General features: G+C 36.0%; 1 protein-coding gene across 3 annotated transcripts in view; it reads left to right on the top strand.

The window, feature by feature from the left end:
- The window catches only part of LARGE1 (LARGE xylosyl- and glucuronyltransferase 1), a 352,715-nt gene that overhangs the window by 187,574 nt on the left and 146,305 nt on the right, over window positions 1–18,836 (top strand). For all 3 annotated transcript variants that reach the window (XM_081957172.1, XM_081957171.1, XM_081957173.1), the window contains exon 5: window positions 614–737. In XM_081957172.1, coding sequence (XP_081813298.1) covers window positions 614–737 — 124 coding nt within the window. The remainder of the gene's footprint in view (window positions 1–613; window positions 738–18,836) is intronic.

Genomic DNA, 18,836 nt, shown 5'->3' with positions numbered 1-18,836 from the left:
GCAAAATTGCTTCATTGAGGAATGTGTCTGATGACACACGGGAGAAGGGGGAAACAGGATCAGAGCCAAGATCAAAGTTGGCTTTACTTAGTTCGTGCCGACATGAGGAGAGGGAGCGGCTAACAAATCTAATAAATTCAAATTCAAATTCAATGAAGCTCCTAATAAGCAATTGGATTTCTTTTGAAGCTTGGCTTGAGGCTCATGATTTAATTAGGGTATCAGTCAGAATCCTGACACTATTATCATTATTATGATCATTGTTGTTATTGTTACTAGCACACTATTATTTTGTAAAAGTGAATGGACTCAGACAATACACTGTTGACTAAGCACTTTTGCATAATAATGGAAAAAATGTGTAAATAAAAATTGTAAAAAAAATCTACAAATTTGGGAGGGTATTAATCTTTGAAGAAGCAAATTGCATATTGTGAGAAATTTAACTATAGCCAAATGAAATGGATTTTTTTTTAATTCTAACGTGATGTACTGCTGCCTATACATAAAGCAAAACATGAGTGATCTGCAAAGGGGGAGAGGCAATTATTTCTGTATAAATGGAGTCTGAAGCCTTCACCATTCTTATTTCCTACTCTCTTCTTTCCGACAGGCGGAACCCTCTTCACTTCCATCTCATTGCAGACGCTATTGCTAAACAGATCCTGGCAACCCTTTTCCAGACATGGATGGTCCCTGCAGTGCGCATAAACTTCTATGATGCTGATGAGCTGAAGGTAAAATATAATCCAAAAATTGCTTCATGTTGAGATTTCCTTGTGTAATTACATAAATATTGGAAACAGGAAATAAATCCATTTGGCTCAGAGATATAATCTGAATTTGTCTAGCTACAACTTCCTGAAATTGCCTGGGTTAAGCAGCTCTATGCTTTGCCTGCTGAATGCAGCCAACTTAAAGGTCTATGCCTGCACTTTTCAAGATTTAGCAATTCAATTCCAAACTTAGAAATTCGGACAAAATTGTGCAGTATGGGAATCTTTTCATTTAAAAAATGCAATGAATTTCTAAAACAATTTTGCCTGCAAAAGAAATGCATTATAAAATATCAGTGTGTGCTAGCATACCATAAAAGCATTCCATATACAATAAATTCTTTCCTAGCTAAAAGTCTATGGAGATTCTCAGAGATCCAGATCATGGTTGCCCCAAAGGTGCTTTTTCAGGAGGCAACTGGACTTTCTTGTTTTTTCTTTGGAGATGTTTTGCTTCTCATCCAAGAAGCTTCTTTAGCTCTAATAGGATTCCATTCCCTACTATCCTGTCAGAGTTGAAGAAGCTTCTTGGATGAGAAACGAAACGTCTTCAAAGAAAAATCAAGAAAGTCCAGTTGCCTCTTGAAAAAGCACCTTTGGGGCTTTCCTAGCTAAATAAAATTATACATACACTTGTGAAATTGAAAAAAATGCATGATTTATTATCAGTAGTCCCACATGTTCTGTGTGATAAATTATATATAAAGACGGACAGACAGACAGACAGACAGACAGACAGACAGACAGACAGACAGACATATACAGTAGACCCAGGTTCAAATTCAAATTCCCAGACATGAAGATTGCTGGATAAATTTAGACTAATAATTGGTTTTCAACCAAATCTACATTGTTGTTGTAAGTATAAAATAAAGGCAGTTTCAGGAATGTCGTGTTCTTGGGGATGATCTTTTGAAATGTACTATAAACTATTTTATCTAACAAGGTACCTAACAAGGATATGGAATATATAAGCATGTATTCTAGGTTACTTTTCATTGCTGATGTTGTTCTTACATATTACCATACTTATCTCCATTTTCCATTAAAGGTATGTTTTATTTTTAAAAAAAATCATATTTTTATTTGAAAGCAGCAAGTCCTTTTTATTTCTGGCAATCTCAGATGTGCTTAGAATTGCAATGTTAGATTAGATTGTGGCTATTTACAGGTGGGTTGGAAGTAAAGAAAGAATGTCATCCTATGAAATGGTTGAAAATACTTTGACATCTAAAGGCTGTGATAGTAATTTTCATGGCGTATCAAATCAATGTCTTGATTAAGATCCTGTAAAAAGCTAAAAACATATTTAGCAAATTGCTGTACTAATTTCCAAGCCACTCCACACATTAGAAGGAAGTGAAAACAGAATGTAATTTGAGAAAGTGGCAAAGTGAAGGATTATCTGTCAGAAAATACTCCCATCTTCAAAAAAAAAAAAAAAACAACCTAAATTTCAATTTAGTTGTATATTAAGCAATAAGCAAACACTGAAATAATTAATCTTCCTGCTGAAAACTACAGTTTGAAGAAAACTGGAACTTAATATGGAATTAATAGATCAAAATTATTTAATTAAGATGGAATGGAATCCAAGGTAGTTGTGATTAGAATGTTACCTTCTTTAAGAATCTTATGTTGTCTTGTAAGTTTTCCAGAATGATTTTCTCTCCAGGAAAAGGGATCAGCTCCTGCTTAAGTTCACATACAGTATATCATTAGAAAAGATTTTTGCAGATAGTTTTTTTGGCTTCAACACGTATAACATATTTTGCTTTCTTCCAGTGCATTAGATTACAGTATCCATTACTTCCAAATGCTATTATTGGCCATGCTAGTTCAGGTAGACAAAAGCTGTAATCCAAAGCATTTGAATAATAGCCTATTAGGAAGGGCATTGCACAGTTAATATTTCACCCAGAAAATGAATACAAAAGAATCTAGGCCTTGGACTAGATTCTCAGGTAAGCTATATGATGCTTCATGCATGGAAAATAAAATAATAAAGAGGGGGAAATGTAGGATGTATATGGTCTTTGAACACAATTGTCAAAAATTAACACATAAGAGTTCTTGCTTGCTTTTGGCTTTAGCACTAATTGCAGTTACTGTGGACATTTTTATTCCCAAAGGACTTCTGGACAATGGTCTGAATACAAATCATTTGAACCTTTGTTGAGAGAAGAAGCCTAGGGAAGATCACCTTGATCAGATAACTTGAGAAATCTATCTTGGCAATAGTCATAGAATCCCCAGAATTTGAGATTCCTAGTTTATGAATATAAATTAATCCTGAACTACTTTGGAAATGCTAAGAGATCTTAATGATAACTTTTAACATAATTCCTTAATTATTATACGCCTTTGATCCATAGCAGGTGTCTACTAGCACGGAACTGTAATGATTTGAGTCTTGCAAGCTTTCTGTCTGACCATCACTATCAGCAATATAGTAATAATAAACCTACTAATGATTCTGTAAAAGTAAAAACCTTGTTAAATCAATGTGATTACACTTGATTAAAAAAAATCAGGTGGTATGTCAAAGAATTTTTTTTAGCCACCAAAGCTTGTGTAAGATACTTTACCATAGTTGTTTTAATTGTTGGAGATTGTTATGCCCTGTTGAAGATCCCTGTCTGATTCAGTATTGCAATAAATAAATAAAATATTGTATCTGCCTCTTTTTAAACAGATTGTTATAGTTTTTTACCTGAAATTCAGTCATATAGTTGACTATCTTAATGCAAACACTTGGATAGGCTTCGTGAACATTGAAAAGTTATGTTTCCTTTTCAAAGACTTATAACATTAAGTGGAATATATGTATTTGTAATTTCAGATTTTTTTTTCTTCTCTATGTTTTTATTTATTGCAATTTTCTTCCCTTTCTTTCTTTGTATGTGATGAATTGTTCACTTCAAATACATTCATTTTTTCAAAAAATCTTAATGTCAGTTATTTTTTTTCTTTTTAATACTCATAAATCTTCCAAATCTTTGATTTTAATCTTTTCTAGTCATATATGAAATATTATCTTTGACTTGTTTCTTGATCATTTAAGAGAGAATTCAGTTCTTTGAACAACTTTCTTGCCTCTGTTATTCATGAATTTATTATTGTCTGTTGTTTTGTTTAATACTTTATTTTCTCAGATTCATTTTTTATTCACGTTGTTGTGTGCATAATGTTCTACTAGCTACATTTTTTCCCACTTAAATCTGATTGCCTTTTATTTTCCTTTTACTTCTTTGGCTTCTGTAAGTACATCATATAAAAAAGTTAAGTTCTAATTATACTTTTATATAGAAGTAATTTTGTACCTGTGTGTATGTAATTTCCATTTGAGTTTAGTTGTGTTCCCTTCTCCTGGTCTCATCTTCCATCTGCAGACTGTTTTTATTTTGTGGTTGGAAGGTCAGCCTTCTGTTCATTAACATTTGGGCAGTCGATGTCTTACCCTCAGCTAGAGACTTCATCTATTCAGGTGCCTTATGGCCAGTTTCCATGATCAGTGCCTTAATGGCATTTTTCACATTGTGGCACAAAGCTTTTTCCTTTTAAGCATAATTGGATTGTGTTAGAAACAGTGAGTTTTCCACATTTTAGCAGCTAATTAGTTATCACTTTTGGCAATAGTACTCTTCTTATTCCAGAATGCAGTCAGTCCATTTGTTGTGTCAGTTTCAAAATATTAGTCTAGAAAATCTTATTATGATTTTTTTTTCATTTTTTGGGGAAGACTCCTTCCAAATTAATTACAATACTTCCCTGAGTAGCTCCCTTGGTGATGCCATCATTTATTCTGATCTTACATCTAGTCAACCATCTTCATAATAGCTTTCTACCTCTTCTTTAGAGTTTCCTATTATTCCATTGTTATGATCTTGTTTGCAACTGCAGCCCAACGCAAATATAATTATCACCCCAATGTGATCCTATTTGGGTTTAATTTCAAATCTCTGTCCTTCTCTTTTTTAATATTATTTTCAGGATCTCTTTCAGCACAGTATCATCATTAGTTATTTTCATGGACGTTAAAAAAACTACATTAAGAAGTCCAAGAACTGTCAACAATCAATTTTGGAAGACAAAGGATATTTCTGCATGAAGACTTTACACCCAGTGGGAAATCTATGTATCTTAACAAGCCCAAAATGTTAGCGGTTTTCTAGAGCTAAACTAATCAATTAGTGGCTGTATGGGATGGATGGATGGACATTCTGGTTTTTAGTTTTCCTTGGTTTTCCTTTGCAATGTTATTTCTCAATGGAGATTGTGAGTATTCAATACTTTTCAGGAACCCCTACCTTATTATGTTTGTTTTACTTGGATTTTGGACAAAGAAAGATCTTTGCAACAAGTGTCCCTCATAGGAACTACTCGGAATATTTTTTACCATAAAGAAATGGGGATGTTTTTTTTTTAAAATCTCTTTTGCATGGAACTGTAATACACCTATTACAGTTCCATGCAAAAGAGATTTTTTAAAAAAATCCCAGCGCTACTGGTTCGCTCGTGCTTGTGCACTTCTGTGCATGCACAGAAGCATCCAGGTGAATGGGCAGAGCCTCCCACCGCTGACTCTACCGGTTCACCCTAACTCAGGGGTGTCCAAACTTGGCAACTTTTAAGACTTGTGGACTTCAACTCCCAGAATTCCCCAGCGAGCTGGCCAAGTTTGGACACCCCTGCCCTAACTGTTCCGAACAGGGAGCAACCCACCTCTGAACTGTAATGAAGTAGACCTTGAAGTAGAGTAGGTTAGGGTGGGGCACGATTAAATTATAGGAGTTTTGTTTGTTCTTGGCATCTTGATTGCCAGATGTTAAGAAGTGTGCACATCCCTTCAAGGGATTGGAATGTGGTGGTTGGGTGAATGTATTCCAAGTGGTTTTGTTTTTGTTTTGCTTTCCTGCCTAACATTGTTTGCCAATTTGCTGGGCACTGCAACCAGAATACACTGGATATCTTTGTTTGACAGATTATTTGCCTGTTTTTTAGCCTGAAAAAAATTATTCCGTGACCTTCCTATTCAGATTAGTATTTAGCGATTTACTTATTAGCAGTTCCATTGTTTACAATATACTCCCAAGTTGCAAGCTGGGAGGTCATATAAATTATTTGTTTGCTTATTTAATTATTTAAATAAGTACTAGCACTGTCAAAATCAAGTTCTGCTTCAGACAGCCATAAATTCAAATAAGTTCAAGTAAAAGTAGATACATACCAATAAGAATACCAAGAACTGAACTGGTGTAATGAGGAATGTTCTAAAGTGTAAGTATTCAGAGTGGTTCAAATCAAACATAAACACTACTTCCAACTATAAAGACAATAGGCTGTTTTAGATCTATAATAGAACACAACCCATCTGAAGGTTTTTTTTTTAAATTGGAAACAGTGCCCAATTTATAAATAAAGTCTCCTTTCTTTGTAATCTCATATTTGGTAGCAAACTTCAAATTACTTAATGGGACCATAGATAACATAGTCAAATTCTACAAAGTGCTATGTTTACTAAATGGCAGTTTATAGGACAGAAATAGCAATAGCAATAGCACGTAGACTTATATACCACTTCACAGTGCTTTATAGCCCTCTCTAAGCAGTCTGGGCTAGCTGACATCTGTATGGATGCTGAACTATGGATTGCAGGTAATGCAAGATACTTCTGTTTCTGTTTTATTTCTGGAACAGCAATGGGAGAGCTGCCCACAGGCTCCAGCCATCTGACTTTGTTTCAAGGGCCCATGGAGGGAATGTGACACCAATAAATTGTGAGTTCTAATTGGTTGCAGCACATCCTCCTGTTGTATCACCTTGAACAGTGGAAGGCTTATCTGTATCACTTCAGTATAATTTTTCCACAGACTGCAGCATTCTCTTCCACACATCTGTCACGTCTGACCTCTAGGAATCACTTACGCATTTCTCCTTGGCTGCTGAGCCATTGCTGTTTACCACTTTACGTGGAAGGTACCAGTTAGAACACCTTAAAATAGGGGAGCACATAGTACACTATTTTTGTACTGCCCCAATCAGTCAACCAAATCTGATGGTTAGCAATAAACCTAAAAGAAGCAACCATAGTAAAAGTACTTTCACATCTGCATAATATAGCTAGAAAATGTCTTCCCTATCAGCATCAGCATCTGCTAAGAGAAAATGTCTATCTAAAAAGGAGCTTTCAGGGTCTTCTGTAATATCAAGGGCAAAACAGCCTTATCTATGGGTGCCATGACTCATAGCATTGTGGCAGTCACAGCAAAGCTTGCCTACTGGCACCTGTTCCTTTCACCCTATTGCAGTTTGGGATCCCACTGTTCTTATAACAGTGGGTGGTATTTGGTAAGGCAGTCCCTAATATAACCTGGCACTGTGTTATACGGAGCTTTATAAGAAATCAGACACCTTGCATCCCATTTGGTCATTGTTTCAGAAATATTTCTTTACCTAAACAGAATAACACTGAAAAAAGCAGTTGGGAGCAGGAGCAATTTTCAACTTCCTGCCAGCTTCCTTATTAAGTTTGCTTGTGGGAATCTGGTAGAGAAAATCAGAAATCTCCCCTCCCCCTCTTTTTTTTGAGGGGGGGGGGCAGGTAAGTGGCTGATGCTAAATGTGAGCGGGATCCAGAGATTGTGAAACTGGCTGGGAAACTTTCACAGAGCATTAAAATCAAAGATCACATGACCCTAGGAACAGCCCAGCAGTGCAACAGCAACTAATAAAACTGAAGCATTTATTCTTTCAGGAGTCAGGATCCTGAATTTCTATGTTAGGCCCCCTGAGGCTCCTTGGTTCAAAAATTGTTGCCCTGTGATGCACTGTTTCGTCCAGTAAAATGGGTCATGACAATGTGATTTTTAGTAGCTTTTAGATAATGGATACTTTGAATAGGGCTTGCCAGCCAAGAAGGGTATCGTGCTGACAAAAGGACATAGACAAGGGGAAAGTGTGGTAAGCTGGAGGCAGTCTGTTGCCTTACTGAGACTTGGGGCTGGAAAAGTCCAAACAAAATGGCTTGGATTGAGATACCTACTTGCTTAATGACCCACAGTTCTCAATTAACAACCACAACTCGGACAGTGGGACTGCAGTTGCTGAGTGATGTGGTCATGTGATGTGTCACTTTACAACCATATCACTTGGCAATTGAAATCACTTGCTTCTTTTTCTTTTTTTCTTTCTCCCCGTTGCAGAGCAGAGAGATTGGAGAGGAAAGGATTTCAAGAGAGTATGTGTTTGCATAGCATGTCCACAATTCCCACCACCAGGCTGTGATACAATTGCATTGCCTTTGATGTATATAAGATGCTAAGCAGGCACTTCAGCATTCCAAAAGGCAGGGAATGGTTAGGAGGCAAATTTAACTCAAAGTGTGAAACTGGATAGCGTTGTGTGTTTTCCACTTGGAAAGCACAATCGTGGCCATGTAGTGACCATTTCACTTAGCAATGAAAATTCCGCTCCCTATTAAGATTGTTAAACGAGATCTTCCTATATTTAGAAATAGTCAAAGTGAGCAGTTTTATAATGACAAAATTATGTTCTCCTCTTCTTTAATGTGCCAGTTTAAAAAAAATTAAGTATGCTGGCTTTGGAATAATTACTGTTTTAAAAATTGCTCCTTTTTAAATACCGTTTCTAAATGCATGGCTGCTATACGATTGACTAGAGTGCTGCCCTGAAAATTGAAATAACACTATTATGCAAGATAACCTTAATTTAGAGTATGGTCATATTTTAAAATAACAGTGCTCTTATCTAAGCTGGAAGCAGAAGTCAAATTTCCTATTCAGACTTGAAGTAGTGATGTGTAAAAGTCATTCTCATCCTTATGTGTAAATTGCATCAAGAAAAGTTTAATGTGCTTTTCCAATATAAGCACCTACTTTTATTATACTTTTTTCCTATGCTATTTCAGAAATCAAGTTTCAATTTTAGATTACATCTGTCCAGGGAATAATTCCTAAATATAGAAATCAAGTAATACTTCTGTTTAATTTAGCAGTATGGCAATCATATGCAATTCTGAATTTTACTAAAATACAGATGAATTGCAGTAGAGAATCCTGCTGAGGTTCTTTACATAGACATGCTCCCAGAGATTTTGTTATCTTAATGTAACAGGATCAAGCACATATATAATTTGAGAGGTGTTTTTTTTTTTAGTTACTATATCTATGAATTTCTTGGAGAGATTTAAACTGCTTCTAAAATGTATATTGTGTCATTTATATTATTTTATGTAATTTTCAAGGGAATCCTAATGTAATCCTCCTATATATTCTACTAATATTGTACTTGCATTATTTTCCTAAGAAGAAACAGTTGAACAATTCTTACTATTAGTTCTAGAAACCATCTGTTTGAAATCAAAGCATAAAATAAATGTTTACTTACATAGCTACTGTTGATCAACAGTGTCTGGACACTAACTATCTTCCTTTTTTCTGAATATATAACTTTCATTACTATTTAGTTTTTCTGTATAAACCAAACTTTGCTATGGGTCATTCCAATATACCATTTTATTTTTCATTGCAATCAGCTATGTATTGCAAATTATTAAATTAAAGCATAGTTAAGGGTCACCCAAATACTGAATGTTAATCAAGTCAATCTTGTATAACTAGAATAGCAAAATGTTTCTTTTCAGGTATGTGAGGACTGCAATTCCCAGAATTCCCAGCTAGTATGGGTAAGGGTAGAATAGATGAATGATAGCCAGAAATTACATTGTGGTACGTTTTTCCTTTTGAAAATTATCACCAAAGAAAGCTTCCTTAATAACTCCTGGAGGTCGGAAAGTGATCTGCTGGAATTAGTCATTTTCATCAAGGGGAAAACTAGATTCCTGTAGTCTAGTCTATTTATCTGGTATAATTTTAATTTCTCAGATTGTTTGAAATTGGAAAAAGGGAAAAAGTATAGTTTACAGTGGCTGCTGAGAGCTATTCTTATGGTGACATAAACTCCACTCCTTTTCTACATGTCACATGATATCAGAGAAATTCCCGAAACAAACTGATCTTGCAGCAAATCACTGCAATGTTGCTTTTGCCATTCTGGTGAAAGCATGATCCTGTGAACTCCACTAGCAAATGATAATGCATTATTCAAGGTAATGATGAGAAGAGCACCAGCAATACATTGGCCACGTTCAGTTAATGTTTTATGCATGTCTTTTCATTATCACCTTCTCATAAAATGCATGTATCTTCATGTATCTGGTTGGTTCTATGGAATTAAAGAGTATTTTTAGATATAAGTTAAATATTATGACCTCTTCTTTTATAAATTGGATATATTATTGAGGCATAAAGAAAGGATAACTGATAATATCAGTTCATTTTATACAATTCTTTGAAAGATGGATTAAAACATAGAAGCAAGCAAAATTCTAATCCCTTCCTCTGACTAGCAAGTAGAAAAACTAATTTATAAAGGTTGTCTGGATATTCATTCTTTCTCTAAAAAAAGCAGTGAAGGTTTTGCTTATTATATATGTATTTCTAATTCCCAATGCAGCTATTCTAGTAGGAGAAATCTGACAGCAACCTGATTAGTATGTTTAATGGAATAGGAGTTTCCTGTCTATCAGTAACACTTCTGATAACCATGTTACTGCTTCCTGGATTAGGCATAGTTTTAGAGAGTTTTCAAAGTTTTTATTTTGCTTTTTTGTTGTTGTTTTTTCAATATATAGCCTAATCTTTGTAATTATGATTCAGAAATGAAAGAGAAAAATATTTGAAATAAGATTGTGTTGGTCTTGAGCAGGATTTTTTCAAACTTGGTGACTTTAAATTGTGCGAATTTCAACTTTCAGAATTCCCCTATCAGCATGTGGAAGTTCATACATCTCAAAGTTGCCAACTTTGAAAAACACTGGTCTAGAAACTAAGACAATTCACTGATTCTAACCAAATAGCTCATAGATAGATATTGTGGAGTAATTCAGAAGAGATGATCATTTTTACAGAGCAGACAGATAGAAACTTGCTTTGCTTTGGTTATTCCAGAAAGCCCCTGAAAAAAAACTTTTTTTACTTCTTCGGATTGAAAAAAAATGTCATTGTTGCAGGTAGCAGAACACCTTTGTAGTAAAGGGAGATAGATTCAATGACTGACAGATCAATTTTCAAGTAAAGTATTTCTTGCAATGCAGCTACCATTGCTTTTTCCAGTCACAACATACTGGGGAATGGAGAACTTGAAGGTTGAGAGAGAGCTTTAATTTTACCATTTGTGACATCTCATTGACACTGTCCCACATCCTGAGCAAGAGAGAATCATGATTTATTTTAGAGGGTGGGTGGGTGTGAAATGAATTAATCTATACTGCAGCAAAGTTTCTGGTGACATGAGTAAAACATGGAAATATTCCAGCAAATGGGAAAGGGCATCTGGAGCTTATGTGGCCACCTGACCTAAATTGCTATCATAATAAATGCAAGAGAAACTTCCAAAAATCTTGTTCTCATGACATGATTGATATAGCTAAAGGAATGTTGAGAAGATGTTCAGGTATGAACTGACACATTTCCATGGCTAGCTAAATATATATAATTTTATTAAATATTTTTCACAGAAACATTTGTACATTCTAACAATCACAGGTTCATACTTCATATACAATAGAGTTTCTAGTTTTGTTGTGTGTTTTTTACTTCTAATTACTTTATTGATATAAAATATCTTTCTACAAATCTTGATATGTTTACCATTTTTCTTAGTCCTCTATTTCTTTTTTATATATATATTTTCTTGTGCTGAAACCATTAAAGGCATTTTTAGGTAAAGCTTGCATTTTATCTATTTCATAATCTTAATATGGTATTCATAATTATTTTTAAATTTACATTAACTTTAACCATAAATTTACATTAATCTAAATTCATCATTACATTAACCTTAATCATACCATAAAAAGCCATGCCAAACAAACTTGTGTCTTCTAATTCTAACATTCTTTTATTTCTACATCGTGTCGACCAGAACTGAATGCAGTATTCCAAGTGTGGCCTCACCAAGGCATTATAAAGTGGTATTAACACTTCACGTGATCTTGATTCTGTCCCTCTATTTATGCAGCTCTTGACCTCTTAACAAAGTGCACAAATATATCTCTATTTGGTATATTTCTTTCCTTTGTATTTCTTATATCACTTCCCATATCACAATTGCATGTGGAGTTTCACAGCCATTGAAAATATTGTGCGTGTTTTGATCAGCTGTCAATTACCGGTACATGCCTTCTTTAGCCTTGTATATTTATCATCTCTATTGGAAAGAACAGGCCACTGGGGTCTGAAGTACAGATTGTCTTTTTTCACTTGGAGTCTAATATATATATTAAATAAAGTATTCTATATATTTTGTCCAGATCTGCACCAGCATCTTTTTCATTCCCTTTCAAAAAAAATTCTAAAAATTTAACAGTATCTTTACAGATTCCACTGGAATAGCAATTTCTTTAACAAAATTCTTTCTTAATTCCAGCACTTCCATATTATCTATTTTTTCCATCTCTTGATTATTTGTTTTGTTTTTTGAAATTTCCTTTTTTTCTTTAATTTGTTCAGTGCCTCTTCTCATTTATATTATAGTTTCTTTATATTTTGTATTTATCTTTTCTCTCATATTTGCAAATCTTCCTTCATTCTACCTTCAAGTGAAACCAGGCCTATCTTAATACATGTAATCCTCAATTTATAACAGTTTGTTTAGTGACCATTCAAAGTTACTGAACGGCACAAAAGTAACTTAACACCATTTTTCACACTCATGACCTTTGCAGCATCCCTATGGTCAAAATTCAGATGCTTGGCAACTGACTCATATTTATGACGGTTGCAGTGTCCTGGGATCACCATGTGATCACCTTTTGTGACCTTCTGACAAGCAAAGTCAATAGGAAGCTAGATTCATCAAGTAACTTTGTTATTACCTTAACAACTGAAATGATTCACTGGCAAGAAATGTTATAAAATGGGGCAAAATTCACTTAACAACTGTCCCGCTTAGTAACAACAATTTTGGGCTCAGTTGTGGCCATAGGTTGAGGACTATTGGTAGATTCAGTTACTGATGCAATCACTGATGCTGTAACATTCTTCCCCAGTTCTTCAAACATTCCTTATAAAATCTCTGGCATAATGTTTTGTTGTTGTTATTTCTGAGATTTTTTTTCTGATCTCATGGTAGTAGCTATGTCTCTATTTTTATTTACAACCCCTAAAGGAAAAAGAAAAATCTGATCTTTTTTTTTAATGAAAACCAAATAGTTGCCCTCTTTAGCAAGTTTAAACAGTTCTAGTTCCCACAGATGTATGTATTATTTATATAACAAATCAAAAGTACTTTAACAATAAAAATCAAAATTCAGCTGTCCCCTTAATCCTTTTAAAACTTTCTTAACTCATGTTCTTGGCAAGCTTTTTGTTTCTAATTATTTTTGGGTTCTTTTATATTCTTGGGTTCTTTTATATTCTTTTATATTTAAATTATTATTATTTAAATAATAATAATTTTAAATTATTATTATTTAAATTATTATTATTATTATCTTGCCATTTTTTTTATTTATTGCTTTTAACTTTAATCCGGGTTGAAAGAACACTCACCAGCTGTTTTAGTTGTTCTGCTCCTTGGAAAATTTCTGTAACTTTGATAATATAAATGTGCCCTACTGTCCTTAAACAGGCTCTACATGAGACTGTGAGCTTGGTACTACGTCCTTGCTCCAGTGCTCTATGAACTGCCCATGGAGTCCCTCCAGATTCTCTGGTTTCCTCACAAAGAACTAACTTCCAGAGCATATGTGGGAGCTCCCTGGATTCTCCTTGTCTGGAAAAGCCTCACTGGTCCAGCTTGCTTTCCAGTTGTCAGTCTCATTTTTCAGACCCGTGTTAGCTCTCTATCAGAGCCGCAGTGGTTAGAGTGCAGTACTGCAGGCTACTTCTGCTGATTACCAGCTGCCAGCAGTTTGGCAGTTCTAATCTCACCAGGCTCAAGGTTGACTCAACCTTCCATCCTTCCGAAGTGGGTAAAATGAGGACCCAGATTGTTGAGGACACTATGCTGACTCTGTAAACCACTTAGAGAGGACTGTAAAGCACTGTGAAGCAGTATATAAGTCTAAGTGTTATTGCTACTGCTATCTTCTCCTCTTGGAAGCCACAAGATTTTTCTATATATATATATTAAGCATGTGTGCTTTCTCTCTCATATTTTTTTTTACGAAGAATATATTTACGAAAATGAAATGGTTCACGAGCATGATCCTAAAGGTTCTTTCAGAAGTACATAAAGAGCTGATAACACTGCAGTTTTATAAGGATTTCTGACTTAACTTAATCAAATACTTTAAAAATATATCTGTGAAAATGTCACATTAAGGTCAGGAACAGTCCATTTCAAACGACTCCCACTGAGTTTAATTTAAAATCAAATTAAATGTGACATTCATGTTGTTTGAGCTTGGACAGTTAGTTGTGTAATGTTGTTTTATTTTTTTTATCAAACTACTTCTTTGTAGTGAGACTAAATTTGTAGTTGGGGCGGGGAAAACTAATGCTGGCCCTGGCTGCAGCCCCCATTCTATTGAACATTCTTGTGTTTCCTACTTGCAGTGGGAATAAAGCTACAGCTGTTGCCGAAGGAAACTTTTCTTCCATAGCAAATGGCAGATGTGAGGGCTTTATTTAACACTGGGGTGACAATGAAGCAGAGATTTAAAACTTTCTTCCATCCACTTCTCCATCTGGCTCTTTCCCTGGATTTAATTATTTATTTAAATCATGTACATGCATACATCACACCGGCTAGTAAACACACAAGCCGAGTTACACAAAGACGCTTTACTTTTAATCTTGCAAGTCTTGTTGCAATATGAGCACGGTGAAATTATGTTACATGGAAAAATCTAAGGTGACCAATTTGCTGCAGCTTTTATTTAAAAAAATATATATTTTTGTTTCCATGTAAAATGTTAAATGAACCAGACTCATTTTCTTAGTCAAATAGCAATAGCATTTAGGTTTATATACTGCCATATAGTGCTTCACAGCACTCTCTAGGTAACTTACAGTGTAGAGCAGGGTGTCAAATTCATGGCATCATGGCGGCGTCACATGACATATCATGACTTTTTCCCCCTTCGCTAAACTGGGCATGAGTATGGCCAGCGCACAATGCAAGTTTGACAGCCCTGGTGTAGAGCATTATTTGCATATTGCCGCTAACAATCTGTTTCCTCATTTTACCATCCTCAGGGGATGGAAGGATGAGTCAACCTTGAGCCCTATCAGGATTGAACTCCCAGAATTCGCCTGTAATACGGCACTTCAATCAGTGCACCACCAGGACTGTTCTTCAAATGCAGAAGGGAGTCTAATTAAGACTAAGTAGCACTTCCTTTTAATATATTTAATTCAAAGCAATAGTCAACTGAGTAGAAACCACTTTTTAAAACTGAAAAATAAAGTTATGTATTTGCATTTTAAATTAATGCTTGTGTACTTACTCTAAAGGCTTTAAACTGATAGGTCCTATATAATCATAGAATATAAGTGCTCTGTTATCTAAAGCCAGGATAATTTGCCTTTTGATATTTTGAATTTACATTTAATTTAAAATTACTCTTAATCCAACTTAATAATGCAAGTTGGATAGAGTAGTGGTCCCCAACCTTTCCAGCTTGAAGGATCAGAGGAAGCAGTGGCAGAAGGGTGAAGTGGGGAGAGTGAAGGTTTTTGCACATATGTGCACCACTTTCACAGATGCCACGTTGTATGTACATGCATGCATGCATGCATGCTTACCCACCACTTGCTTGACCTGGTCCTGAATGGACTGCAGCATGGACAGTTGGTTCAGTTAAGTGTCCTTGAAACTAAAATACAATCCCAATGTAAAGCAGACATTGCTAAGGATATAAAATGCTTACACTTATTGCAATTTCAGGTTTTTTTTTTCTAATTCATTTCTCTAAATAAATGCAATGACAACTTTTAATGAAAGAGGTCAAGGAAATTGAGAAAAATTGAATCATCCGTGAACAAGTGTTCTGCCTACCCTGTTTCCCTGAAAATAAGACCTCCCCGGATAATAAGCCTAATTGGGCTTTTGAGCGCAAGCACTAAAATAAGCCCTCCCCCAAAAGTAAGCCCTCCCCGAAAATATTGCAACACAGCAGCAGCCATGAGGTGACCACGCTCGCCGCCTCCGGCACCTCAAAAATAATAAGACCTCTCCGAAAATAAGGCCAAGCACTTATTTCAGGGGTCAAAAGAAAATAAAACCCTGTTTTATTTTCGGGGAAACACGGTACATTCACCCCTACCTACATAAATACATTAACTTGGCAAATACTATGATTTAGAAAGATTTATTTCTTTATTCTTGACCTTAGCAATACCGTTCAAAGTAGGATTCACGGGGATTGCCTCTCAAGATAAATGCATCAGTATTTGTCACTGAAATACTTTTATTAGAAAATGTAAAGGCAATGAAGACTTTTGTTTTGTGCCTTCACATCAGTTTACCTATGACAGTGATGGCAAACCTTTTCATCACCTAGTGTCCAAACCAAAGATCCGTCCGTGCACCCGAAGATCAACTGGCCGATGTGCATGTGCATGCAAGCCAACTGTTTTTGGCCTGGAAAATGCCCTAGAAAATGCCCTGAAAAATGCCCTGAAAACCAGCCTGAAAATGGCCCAAGAAATGGCCTGGTTTTGGGCCATTTTCAAGTCATTTTCTGGTGCTCCGGCAACCACGAAAACCAGCTGGCCGGTGTGCATGTGCACGCCAGAAACCAGAAGAGCAGCTAGCGATGGCATGCATGCCTACAGAGAAGGCTCTGTGTGCCATCTCTGGCACATGTGCCATAGATTTCCCATCACAGACCTATGATGACCATGTGGAGAAGTCCCTAAAGGGGTTTTTGGGGGGCAACTTTGGCGTGCTTTTTTCATATTTTTAACCACCACCACCACCTCTCTCTCTCTCTCTCCTCCCCCCCCCTCTCTCTCCCTCCTCCCTCCCTCCCTCCCTCCCTCCAGCCATCACTGTTTGGAAGGGGTTTGCCATTTCCTTCTTCCTAAGACTGAGAGAGAGAGAGAGAGAGAGACAGAGACTTGTCTAAAGGCAGCCAACAGGATTCGTGCCTGAGGCAGAACTAGAATTTATGGCCTCCCAGCTCATTTAACCACTTCTTCAAACGAGCCCTTTTTATAAGTTGCAAGCACCACAATGTATAATCTACTTCTGAGTCAGGAGTGTGGTGACTAAAATACTTACAATAAAATTGGGTTCAGAATTTCCATTGCCAAGGAAGGTGGTTGTAAAGCACTGCCACATTGCTTAGCAGTCACAATCCTTGCAGTCCTGGCTTTCATCATTAACTGAATCCCACGGTGGTTAGACAAGCAACTTTCTGCCAGCTTCTCTCAACCAAACTCAGTAAGGAAGCTGGCAGGAGCTTGCAACTCTCGGATAGGTAAGTGACTGCTGCTGGGTGAGGAAAGGAGGAGTGTGGGAGACAGTTGGAGAGGATGCACAAGAGGCATGGCAAAGCTCAGGCTGCACGAGGGTGTGAGGATATGTGTGAGGTGCAGTGCAGGTCAAGGAGATGCACAATGGTGCAAGGGATTGCATGAGAGGTGTGCCACCGGCTGGGGTGCAAGGCAGGGTCTGACATGAGTCAGGGAGAGTGCAGGGAAGCATGTCAAGGTGCACAAATTTGCAAAGGGATACATGAGTGTGCAGGGAAGTCATAGTGAGAGTTAGGTAGGTGCCTGAGGTGGAAAAGCCTTACCCAAACAACTTAGGAACTTTCCTGCCTACTTTCCCATTAACTTTCTAGAGAAGGTAGCAGAGAAGCCTGCAAATGGTGATTACAGTATATGATTTGTGGGGTGCTGGGATAAATTGCCAAATGCCCAGATTGTGTGAACCAGTTGCCAAATGCCCAGATTATGATCATGTGGCCATAGGCATGCTGGGATGGCCAAAACTCTAAGGACCATTCGTAACCACAGCACCATTGTAACTTTGGACAGTCACTGAACAATTGGTCATAGGTTGAGGACTTATAACATGTTTTACCTTTGAGAGATAAGATGCTAATAATGTATTCCTCTACTTGTTACTAGAGCAAGCAGAAATATTTTCTACCTAAGTGAACCTTTATTTGCCTCCCCTACACATTTTTATTTTCTCTTTTTTAAGTCATGGCTTAGCAGTGATATGACAAACCCAGAACCCTCAAATAATAGTTTTTAATCGCCTGGTTGAGATTTTAGACCACAAAATACAAAAAAAGTAAATTAATGCAATTTGGTGACATACAATTTTGGCCTATAGTTATCATGCCATCCTAAAAGATTGTTGAATCTTGTTGCTGTTTTTAATTCTCAGCTATTCTTGGACTCTACATTCTACAATTACCCAACCCTATGAAGGAGATTATTATAATGTCAATACCTGCTAACTTTGTTGGAACAATCCTGGAGATGGAAAATAAAGTCTTATTTTACCAAAAAAAAAATGTTTGTTGCATTTTTCAGGATAGGAAAGCAATTCAAGGAGATAAAGTAAAATTTAAAAATATAAAGTTTACATTTACATATTAATACTAGTACTGCAGCATAAAATGATTCCAACTCAAAACTAAACCACAATTTGTAGCACATAATATCAGATAATAAAAGATAGCAGTTTAAAAATCCAGCTAAAAATCAGATGGAACAAAAAAAAAAAAAAAAAAGACTAAGAAGCAGCCAAACATGTGTATCTGGAAAGAACTTCCAGAAAAAGTGGGCTGCTATTAAAAAGTCTTCTCCATTGTGATGGAGCTTTAATTGGCATCTTTTTTGCCCTTTTTGAAAACTGAAATAAATGCCATGAATGGCAGATTTTGAACAGAGGTTGAATGGTCCAAACACATTTGTAGAGTGATAAGATGAGAGATTTGCATGACTTGAAATCACAAATATATATCCTTGTTCCCACTAAAGTTACGCTAATGCTGAGATGCCACACTGG

This window comes from Natrix helvetica (assembly GCF_964273705.1).
Source record: "Natrix helvetica genome assembly, chromosome: 6".
Taxonomy (NCBI): domain Eukaryota; kingdom Metazoa; phylum Chordata; class Lepidosauria; order Squamata; family Natricidae; genus Natrix; species Natrix helvetica.
This window is presented reverse-complemented; position numbering and strand designations above follow the sequence as displayed.